At 57.6% G+C, this 9,220-nt stretch overlaps 1 protein-coding gene and 9 non-coding genes across 10 annotated transcripts; 6 read left to right on the top strand and 4 right to left on the bottom strand.

The window, feature by feature from the left end:
• Window positions 1-175: 175 nt before the first annotated feature.
• TRNAS-GCU (transfer RNA serine (anticodon GCU)) lies at window positions 176-257 on the top strand. The gene has a single exon. It is a non-coding gene; the product is annotated as a tRNA-Ser (tRNA).
• Window positions 258-1,497: 1,240 nt separating this feature from the next.
• On the top strand, window positions 1,498-1,571 carry TRNAT-AGU (transfer RNA threonine (anticodon AGU)). The gene has a single exon. It is a non-coding gene; the product is annotated as a tRNA-Thr (tRNA).
• An 823-nt stretch (window positions 1,572-2,394) lies between these two features.
• On the top strand, window positions 2,395-3,241 carry VMO1 (vitelline membrane outer layer 1 homolog). The gene is made up of 3 exons (XM_085314560.1): window positions 2,395-2,580; window positions 2,693-2,808; window positions 2,935-3,241. Exons 1-3 carry the CDS (start codon window positions 2,395-2,397, stop codon window positions 3,239-3,241), a joined length of 609 nt encoding a protein of 202 aa, XP_085170686.1.
• Window positions 3,242-3,982: 741 nt separating this feature from the next.
• TRNAT-AGU (transfer RNA threonine (anticodon AGU)) lies at window positions 3,983-4,056 on the bottom strand. The gene has a single exon. It is a non-coding gene; the product is annotated as a tRNA-Thr (tRNA).
• Window positions 4,057-4,397: 341 nt separating this feature from the next.
• Window positions 4,398-4,469, bottom strand: TRNAP-UGG (transfer RNA proline (anticodon UGG)). The gene has a single exon. It is a non-coding gene; the product is annotated as a tRNA-Pro (tRNA).
• A 334-nt stretch (window positions 4,470-4,803) lies between these two features.
• On the top strand, window positions 4,804-4,886 carry TRNAS-CGA (transfer RNA serine (anticodon CGA)). The gene has a single exon. It is a non-coding gene; the product is annotated as a tRNA-Ser (tRNA).
• A 588-nt stretch (window positions 4,887-5,474) lies between these two features.
• TRNAP-CGG (transfer RNA proline (anticodon CGG)) lies at window positions 5,475-5,546 on the top strand. The gene has a single exon. It is a non-coding gene; the product is annotated as a tRNA-Pro (tRNA).
• Window positions 5,547-5,803: 257 nt separating this feature from the next.
• On the top strand, window positions 5,804-5,875 carry TRNAA-UGC (transfer RNA alanine (anticodon UGC)). Its single transcript has one exon. It is a non-coding gene; the product is annotated as a tRNA-Ala (tRNA).
• A 410-nt stretch (window positions 5,876-6,285) lies between these two features.
• On the bottom strand, window positions 6,286-6,357 carry TRNAP-UGG (transfer RNA proline (anticodon UGG)). The gene has a single exon. It is a non-coding gene; the product is annotated as a tRNA-Pro (tRNA).
• Window positions 6,358-7,590: 1,233 nt separating this feature from the next.
• On the bottom strand, window positions 7,591-7,662 carry TRNAA-UGC (transfer RNA alanine (anticodon UGC)). The gene has a single exon. It is a non-coding gene; the product is annotated as a tRNA-Ala (tRNA).
• Window positions 7,663-9,220: the final 1,558 nt, after the last annotated feature.

Genomic DNA, 9,220 nt, shown 5'->3' with positions numbered 1-9,220 from the left:
CCGTGGGGCGGTGGCGCGTGTGGGGCGGTGCCGGGGAGGGCGTGTGGGGCGGGTGCGGCGCGTCGTGTCGTGTCGCGTCGCGTCGTGTCGCGGCGGGGGTGGTCGGGGGTGTTCGGGGGCGTCGGGGCGCGGGGCAGCAGGTGGCTGGTGGGCAGAGGAGCACGGTATGGGGCAGGACGAGGTGGCCGAGTGGTTAAGGCGATGGACTGCTAATCCATTGTGCTCTGCACGCGTGGGTTCGAATCCCACCCTCGTCGCAGCCTTTTGCCGCGGGCGAGTGCTGCGTGCCCGCCGGCCGCGCCGCGCCGCGCTGGAAGCGCGCGGGTAACGCTGGCGCTGCTTCGGGCACAGGGGTGAAGGCTTCCTGGCCACAGAGAGCAGCCAGCGCGCGCCTGCAGGACTGGGAGGTTTATTCCATCAAGGTCTGAAGACAGCGAGCGCCCCACGGGGGCCCCAAGTGCAGTGCTGGGAGAGAGGCAGGGAGCAGCTACAAATGTATTAGACACAGAGCAGATGTTTACAGCAGACAACACAGTGGTGTGAAATGCGTCCCAGAGCTAGTTCAGCCTTGTTTATGTTTACGGTTGAATTTGGGGTAAACGGAGGAGGTCGGCAGCAGCACTGGGGTGAAGCACGGCAGTTTTACCCGCTACTAAAACRTGCAGCATTTCACACAGCTCAAGCCAGCATCCCCAAACTTTACTAGTATGAACAGCCTCCAAGCACAAGTTCTTCAGTCCAAACTTYTTATTTTCTTATTGGCCATTCTATTTTTAAGAGAATTAACACAAATACTATTTTTAAAAAAGAAGCATGAAACCATTTCTTTTGGAAGGGSSCTGACATGCAATTTTGGACGACTGGGAATTCTAAGTAAAACGGTACAAGCTCAGAGAACTGATCTCTGAGTGGCAGGCAATCATTTTWTCAGGTGGAATTTTCTGCTGCAGAAAGATCTGGTGATCTACCAGGAAAAAACTAAAATCAAACCCAACAAACAACAACCAAGCCCTACACTTCTTCTCCAGTACTGCAGGCRTGCAATAYATGTGCACACTCTTTCCTGGGACTCAGTATTAAAGGTCTYCARTTTTCAAAGCTGCAGCCTCTTAAAAGCTGAAGAAGGTAGATAGKCTGCTCTTGGAAGAGAGAGTCAATGCTCCATCATTCCTCCCTAYGAGCTTTATTGAAGACACCCCGCTTTTCGGCATGAGGATGAGAAGTAGACTTGATTTACTCTTCAAGAAATACCAGATGACTCCAAAGACTATAAAATGTTGCTTGATCTTCATTTTAGATTTCGAGTGCATCTAAATTCAGTGTTCAGCCAGCCAGGTAGTCATTCTGTTAAACCACTCAGTTGAGCGGCTCTCCATCACTCAGCCACTGTMCCCTGTGGCTGTGGGGGTCTTGATGCAAGGGTTAGGCAAAGGCTTGGTGCTGCTGGGCCGCCACAGGATGCCATGAGAGTGGTGGCCCAGGCAAGCAGGGCAGCAGGGCGCCATGGCTTAGCTGGTTAAAGCGCCTGTCTAGTAAACAGGAGATCCTGGGTTCAACTCCCAGTGGTGCCTGGGCTGAGGGGACTGTTTTTCTCCCTGCCCCACACCTGATCTCACCTCCAAACCCCAGCCTTGGGCTAGGGCACCTCGGGAAGATATCCTTATTCCTCTTCTGACATAGCTTTGCACATAGATGCCGTGGAGGGCAGGTGAAAGGAATTAATCTAAAAGGGCAGCCAGGTTGCTGGCATTGAGATGGCTTAAAATCTCTTGTTCAGGATAAATAAAGGACCTCTTGCAAAAGACCCCCCTTCCCCCTATCAGAAATATTTAAGAGAGCTATTACTGCAGAAAGTGGCTATTAAGGAGTAAGCTGATAGCCCTTGTGAAGGGGAAGGTGCGGCCAAAAAGCAGACTCAGCCAAATGAAGTGTGAAACAGCGATGAGCTAGGTGCCATCAGGGGTGTGCATTGGGTGCCAAACAATGTGGCTTCTCATTCCAACTTCAGCAACCTCAGCCTGCTCCTGGAAAAGATGCAGACTCTCAGGGAGGTGTAGGAAAAGGCAGAAGGCAGGGTGCAAAGCCCGTGCTGCCCAGGTGCAGACCCAGCGTCGCCCTGAGCCAGGGCACCAGAGACGTCCGGTGGCTTTGGGCTGGTCTGGCGGAGGACCCGAGCAACAAGCTTGTGCTCCAGCGCCTGCCCCACCACCCCCCGATGAAGGGATTAGCCTTCTCTTATAGCTAATCCCAGCTGTCCAACAGGCCCAGCCACCCTGGGGAGGTAACAGAGCTCCTGCCATGTCCCCCGTGCCAGCTCCCCCAGGGAACAGATACCTCCTACGGTACCACGGGAGGAGGTATAAGAGCCCCATGTCCAACCCCGGGGAAGCAGCGATGCTGGGGGGACTGGTCATGCTGCTGCTCGTGGGGCTTGCCAGCACTGCGAAGGGGAGGCAGGAGCCRGGCCAGGGCCCGCACGCTGCCTCCATCATCACGGTGCCCAACGGGGGACCCTGGGGAGACTGGGCCTGGCCGGAGATGTGCCCCGAAGGGTCCTATGCTGGTGGCATCAGCTTCAAGGTAAAGCCTGTGCAGTGGAGAACGAGGCCAGGTGGGGCTCCCCCCGGCGCCTGGGGGGCCCTGGCGTGGCCCCCCAGCCCAGGAGCTCAGCCCAGCCTCCGCGGCCTCGCAGGTGGAGCCGCTGCGGGGAGCCGTGGTGGACGACACGGCGCTGAATGGTGTGCGGCTGCACTGCTTGCCCTGGGGGGCTCGTGATGACGGCTCCGTGGTGGAGTCGCAGAGTGGCAGGTGAGCCCCCGACACCTGGAAAGCCTCCTCCATGGCTCTCCGGGGGTGATGGAGGACTTGCACCCTTTTCTCCTCCCCATGTCCCCTTGGCTCCTGCCTTCAGTTCTCTTTTTGCCCCCCATCCAGATGGGGCCGCTGGTCAGAGCCCCGCTGGTGCCCCCACCRAGGACGCCTGGTGGGGTTTGCGCTGCGGGTCCAAGCACCCCAGCACAGGCTCCTGAGCGAYGAGGTGGCTGCCACAAATGCCCGTTTTGCCTGCTCTGATGGGCTGGTCCTGGAGGGGCCAGGGCCTGACCAGGGCGAGTGGGGCAGCTGGAGCCCCTTGTGCCCCTGGGCTGTGTGTGGCATCCAGACACGGCAGGAGCCTCCACGGGGGCTGAAGAGGGATGACACAGCCCTGAATGATCTGCATCTCTTCTGCTGCAAGAGGTGACCACCAGGAACCCACGGCAGGGTGTTCAGTCCCGTGGGAGATCCAACTCCACAGCAGAGCCTTCACCCAAGACCCTCTCCCTCCAGGACCCACTGTCTCTTGAGAGACCCCTTAGCCCTCGTGTTCTCCCCCTTATCCTCATGGGCTCCCTCATCCCACCCAGACTTTCAGAGTCCCCAGTGTCTTGGGGACTGCCCTCCTTCCTGCCAAAATGAGCTTAMAGTAAAAGAAATGCACCAAGACTGTGTTGGGACATGTCTGGTCACTGAGAGAGGGGCAAATGTGGGTGGCAGGGCTGAGAGGCCAGGAGCTGTGGCTGACCCCAGCCAGGAGCACATCAGTCCTGGGGACACAGGACCTGGGACAGTGAGAGACCAGTTCTGTCTTTCCCTCACCAAGAGGGGGCAGCACAGAAGGTGCAGCTGGACCCTCCTCTGAGGGCAAAAGGATGGTAGGCTGTGGGCAGGGTGTGCGTGTGTGTGTGTGTGTGTCGGGGGGAGTGTAAGGAAACTTTCCTTCCCTTGCCCCAGGAGCAGGGAAGCTCCTGGGACAGGGTGCAGAGAGGTGTGTGTGTGTGGGGGGGGGAGGAAGGGTCCTGCACTGCCCCCATTCCTGGCATTGAGGTGGCACAGCTTAGGGAGAAGTTGGGGCAGAGACCTCCAGTGGTGCCCTCAGCCCAGGCTCTGCGGTTTGGAGGTGAGATCAGGTGTGGGGCAGGGAGAAAAACAGTCCCCTCAGCCCAGGCACCACTGGGAGTTGAACCCAGGATCTCCTGTTTACTAGACAGGCGCTTTAACCAGCTAAGCCATGGCGCCCTGCTGCCCTGCTTGCCTGGGCCACCACTCTCATGGCATCCTGTGGTGGCCCAGCAGCACCCAGCCTTTGCCCCAGGAAAGGGCATCTCATGCCCTGGGTCATAGCAGGGTTGCTCACAGCAGGGGCCTAGCAGCCCCTCACCCGCTGGTCAGGCTGGGGGCACAGTGGGACGAGGCTCCTGTAGCTGCAGAACAGGCCTGCTCGACCCTCCAAGCCCAAAGCCCTGATGACCTAGGGGACTGTTGAGGAGACATGCAGCGGGTGCAAAAAGCTGATGGCTGGGCCCCAGATGAGCTCTGCACCAGCTGGACAAAATCAGAAGCTGCAACGCCAAAAACGAGGGCTCGTCCGGGAGTTGAACCCGGGACCTCTCGCACCCAAAGCGAGAATCATACCCCTAGACCAACGAGCCAGGGCAGCCAGAGCTCCTTGGTCCCCTGCCCCTGGGCTGCTGTTGGTGGGGGTGCTCAGTGGGGTGGTGGTGTTCCCTTGGGTCGCAGGTTTTGTACATGGGCCCTGCTGCAGGCCACAAGGACCAGAGCAGAGCTGAGCCACATGTGCAGGGGGACAGCAGTGATGACCCAGGAGACTTCCCACTTCCCAGGAAAACAAAGCAATAACAAGGATTGGGTCAGATGCTACTGACTCAGCCTGTGGTGTACTGTGAGCCATGGGGCCACCTGGGTGCCCTTGGCAGGGGGTGGGGGGGGCAGGTTCCCACACAGCCCAGGGTACCAATGCCTGGGGCTGTGATGGCCGAGAGGTGAAGGCGTTGGACTCGAAATCCAATGGGGATTTCCCTGCGCAGGTTCGAATCCTGCTCACAGCGAGAGGTTTTACTTTCAGAGTCCAGGGCTGGTGCTGGAGATCCCCAGCTGGGGCTTTGGGCCATCCTGGGCTGCCAAGCAAGGGACAGAGACCTCAGGAAAAATCTGGGCTGGGGGAAGGGAGCTGTGGACCTTGGCAGCCCCAGCCTTGTACCCTGGGCAGCAGCTCCTGCCCAGAGGAACCCAGACCCTGGCAAGTRCTCAGTCTCTGAGACTCAGACTGTCTCTGAGACAGTCCCAAGGCAGAAGGAGGTCCTGGCTCTTATTGGGTTGTTCAGGCCCCTGGGCTTTCTAATTTTTGGAGGATTAGGGAAGCAGCAGCCAAGGCATACAGAATGGGGAGMACAAAGACCATCTGTCCTGGGGCCAGGTGAAATGAGTCTCCAAGGGGATACAGTGGGGGACAGGGACTACCCAGGGACGGTGAGTTGCCTGCTCTGTTGGGAAGATGCAAGACCCCAGCCACGAGGTGCAGGGAGCAGGTTTGTCTGCAAATGCTCCTGAGTGAGCTCAGCAGCGCTGGGGCCATGCCAGCCTGGAGCTGCAGGGGGAGGGACCTGAGCTGGGYGGCGGCCTACTAATACTGTCCTGGCTCGTTGGTCTAGGGGTATGATTCTCGCTTCGGGTGCGAGAGGTCCCGGGTTCAACTCCCGGACGAGCCCTTGTTTTCGGCCCTATCTGACCTGCTTTTGCCCTGCTGATGCAGAGCTCGTTTGGGTCCTATCCCTCGGTTTTCAGCYGCCCTGCTTCTCCCTTCTGTGTTGCCCCCCGTGCGGGGGATGTTCAGCATTCTGGGGATCCCAGCTCCTGCTGTGCCTGTACCCTCACCAGCAGGTGAGGGACTGCCAAGCCGTGGCTACAGCCATGGCTTTGCAGGGTGGGCAGCGGTGCCCAGTGGGCGCAGGCAGCCCCCAGGCAGGGGGATGTAGCTCAGTGGGAGAGYGCTTGCTTTGCATGTAAGAGGTCCTGGGTTCAAGCCCCAGCATCTCCATGTGTCTTTTCCTCCTCAAAGCTGTCCCCAAGGCAGCATCTGCAGTGGTGGGAGAGTCCTCCCCTCCCCACTGAGGTCCCCCAGGAAAGCCCTTGGTCTTTTTCTGTGCTGGAAGGACTTGAGGTTTCTTCCCAGGCATGTCCAGGCTCTGGGAAAATCCCCATCTCTATTTTGTTTTCCCAGCAGGAGCTACAGACAGTGGGGTGTGTGTGGGGGGGTGCATGTTGTCTCCATTTCCCATGTGGCACATTGCTCCTGGCAATCTGTCCTGTCCCGTTCCAAGATATGCCAGCCTGCACAAGCCACCCATTCTCTTGTGCTGTGTTGGTGTGCCTCAGTCCCCTGCATGGGCTGCGCTGGGGTCCCACACACCATCTGGGCACACATTGGGCCGGTGTTGCCTAAAATGAGGGCTCGTCCGGGAGTTGAACCCGGGACCTCTCGCACCCAAAGCGAGAATCATACCCCTAGACCAACGAGCCAGGACAGTGCAGTTTGCCCCCTCCTTAGCCCAGCTGGCGCCTGTTTTGGCTCCAGGCTGGCTGACAGCCTTGGTGTGTCCCAGCAGTGGTGGTACAGGTGGGCTCATCCCTCTGACAGGAGTGTTTGCAGATAAACCTGCAACTATGCCGTGCTACTGTGGAGGGCTGCACATTGTACTTCTGACCTCAAGGCACCCTAACCTGGCACTTCATTACTGCCCGAGTTTCCTGGGAAATCGGAAAACCTCCCGGCTGGCCATTGCACTGCTTTGCTCCCCAGGGTGTGCAGTGGGGCTTTTCCCCCAAAGCAGCTGCTTGGGTGCTGGGGGCTAAAGAGAGTGTTGCCAGCAACTACCCAGCACCCAGACATCCCGGGCACAAGGGCTGCGTGCATGCTGGGCATTGGTGTCCTTGCTTGGTTGAAGGACATGACTCTCCCTTCAGATGTGAGAAGTCCCAGGTTCATCCCCAGATTAACCCTCCTCTTGGCCACCCTGGCCCTGGTTTTGTCCAGCTGGCATGGAGGGTCCTGTCATAGCCTGTGCCTGAGGGCTGGGGCACAGCAGGAGCAGAAGTGTCTAGAGCAACAGAGACAGGCAGCTTGTCAGGGCTGGCATATCCCGTGGACTAGGACCGTCCCTGCAAGAGCTAGGAGGGTTGTGCTGCCCCATGTGCATGTGGCTAAAGGTTACAAAACGCAGAATGGGCCAGGGCTTGTCCATCTCCTTGATGGGGAAAGGGCTGYTGGAGGCAGCGCTGGGGAGGGCAGAGGAAGTGATGCTGGCACTGTGTCTCCCAGCAGGCAGCTCTCTCCTCAACCCATATCATGGCTGGGGCTGTGGTGTGGGCACAAGGGTCTCAGCTGGACCACAGCCCAGATGGGCCTGGTCAGCAGCTCGGCTTCCTGCCYCTGAACAGGTACAGGTGGAAGAACCATCCTCTGACCTGCTTGGGATCCATCCTCCCTGTTCCGGGGTTCTCAGCAGAGAGCTGCTGCCTGCACCCTCCTGCCCCTCTGATTGACAGGTCCTTTGGGAAAAGGGAACATGTGGAAGGATTTCCAAGGAGCCAGGAAAAAAAACCAAAGCCCCAGCAAAGAGACCTTGACTCAGATTCAGATCTGGACTGGGAAATCTCCTTCCCCCGAGGGAGGTGGAAGAAGAAGGGAGATTTCCTCCCAGGGCACAGCCATTTCCACCACTGTGAGAGATGACATTCTGAAGAAAAGGCATGTGGAGATGCTGGGGCTTGAACCCAGGGCCTCTTACATGCAAAGCAAGCGCTCTCCCACTGAGCTACATCCCCCTGCCTRGGGGCTGCTTGTGCCTACTGGGCACTGCTGCCTGCCCAGTGCAGCCCTGCTGCCCTGACACTTGTCAGTGTTGGAACACTTATGGGTTTTACCCCTGGAGGTTGATGCCAGTCTGTGGATGCCATCTCCAGTGATGTCCATGCTGGGACCCTGGCATTTCTTTGTGCCTGGCACTTGAAGCCCATGTGACCCAACCCACCACCACTCCATCATCCACAGACCTGCACTGTGGCTGTCCCATGGTGGTGGGATATGGTGGGGCTGAGCCTGGCAGCCCCTTGCCTGTTGACCATGCTGGGGGCAGAGCGGGACTGGGTTCCTTGGGTATGCAGGGACCAGTGCCCCTTGCCCTGTTGAATCCAATGGTCCTGCAGGCCCACTGCCTTGGGACACTGTGAGGATGGTGAAGATGATGACTTGTCCCCAAATGAGTTCTGCACTGGCCAAGCAACAGCAATTGCCAGGCATGGCACAGGACCCAAAAGAAGGAGTTGTGCAGGAGTTGAACATGGGAACCTCTTGCACTTGAAGCAGAAATCATACCCCTAGACCAACAAGATGGCACAACTGGGGCCACCCAACCAGGCAGAGCATAGGGCCAAGCTGTAGACCTCTGACAGCAGCATTTGCAAATAACCCCATGACACACAGCTGTGGGTCTTGCATGTCCACAAAAATATATGTATCTTTTGACTCTAGGTGGCCCCTGTTCCGTATCATATCCCTTCAGAAAGCCCAGTTTCCCATGACTTCATAAAAAAATGGTCTTCAGCTTCCTCAGCTCACCAGAACCCCAGGCACCTGCACACTCCGGTGTGGTCCCCAGGGCCAGCAGCAGAGTCCTTGTGCAAAACCCATTCCCTTGGGCCCCCAGGGCTTAATCATAGAATCATAGACTTGATAAGGTTGGAAGGGACCTCTGGAGATCATCTAGTCCAGCCTCCCTGCTCAAGCAGGCTCACCTAGAGCATGTTACACAGGGCTGCATCGAGGCAGGCTTTGAATATCTCCAGAGAAGGAGACTCCACAACCTCTCTGGGCAACCTGTTCCAGGGCTCTGTCACTCTCACAGTGAAGAAATTCCTCCTCATGTTCAGGCAGAACTTCCTGTGGTTCAATTTCTGCCCATTGCCTCTTATCCTGTCACATGGAACAACTGAAAAGAGTCTGTCCCCATCCCCTTCCTTCACCTTCCTTCAGATACTTATAGACATTCATAAGATCCCCCCTCAGTCTTCTATTCTCCAGGCTAAAGAGGCCCAGCTCTCACAGCCGTTCCTCAGAGGGCGGATCCTTTGCTGGATTTCTTACTCATAGGGATGCAGCGCTCTTGAGCTTGTAGAAAGTGATGCTTGACTATTCACCATCTCTCTTGGACCACCCCCTTCCTTCTAGGGCCTTAACCCATGAGATTCTTCCAAGTAGGTGTCTGAAGAGCCCAAAGTCCACTCTCCTGAAGTCCAGGGTTGCAAACCTGCTTGTTGCCTTACCTCTTTCCTGCTGGATCCTGAACTCCATCATGTCATGGTCACTGCAGCCAAGGCAGCCCTC

The sequence above is a fragment of the Rhea americana genome, unplaced genomic scaffold (assembly GCF_003343005.1).
Source record: "Rhea americana isolate MKP2758 unplaced genomic scaffold, rheAme1 scaffold_408, whole genome shotgun sequence".
NCBI lineage: Eukaryota > Metazoa > Chordata > Aves > Rheiformes > Rheidae > Rhea > Rhea americana.
Note: the sequence above shows the minus strand (reverse complement) of the source record. Positions and strands in the feature narration are given on the sequence as shown.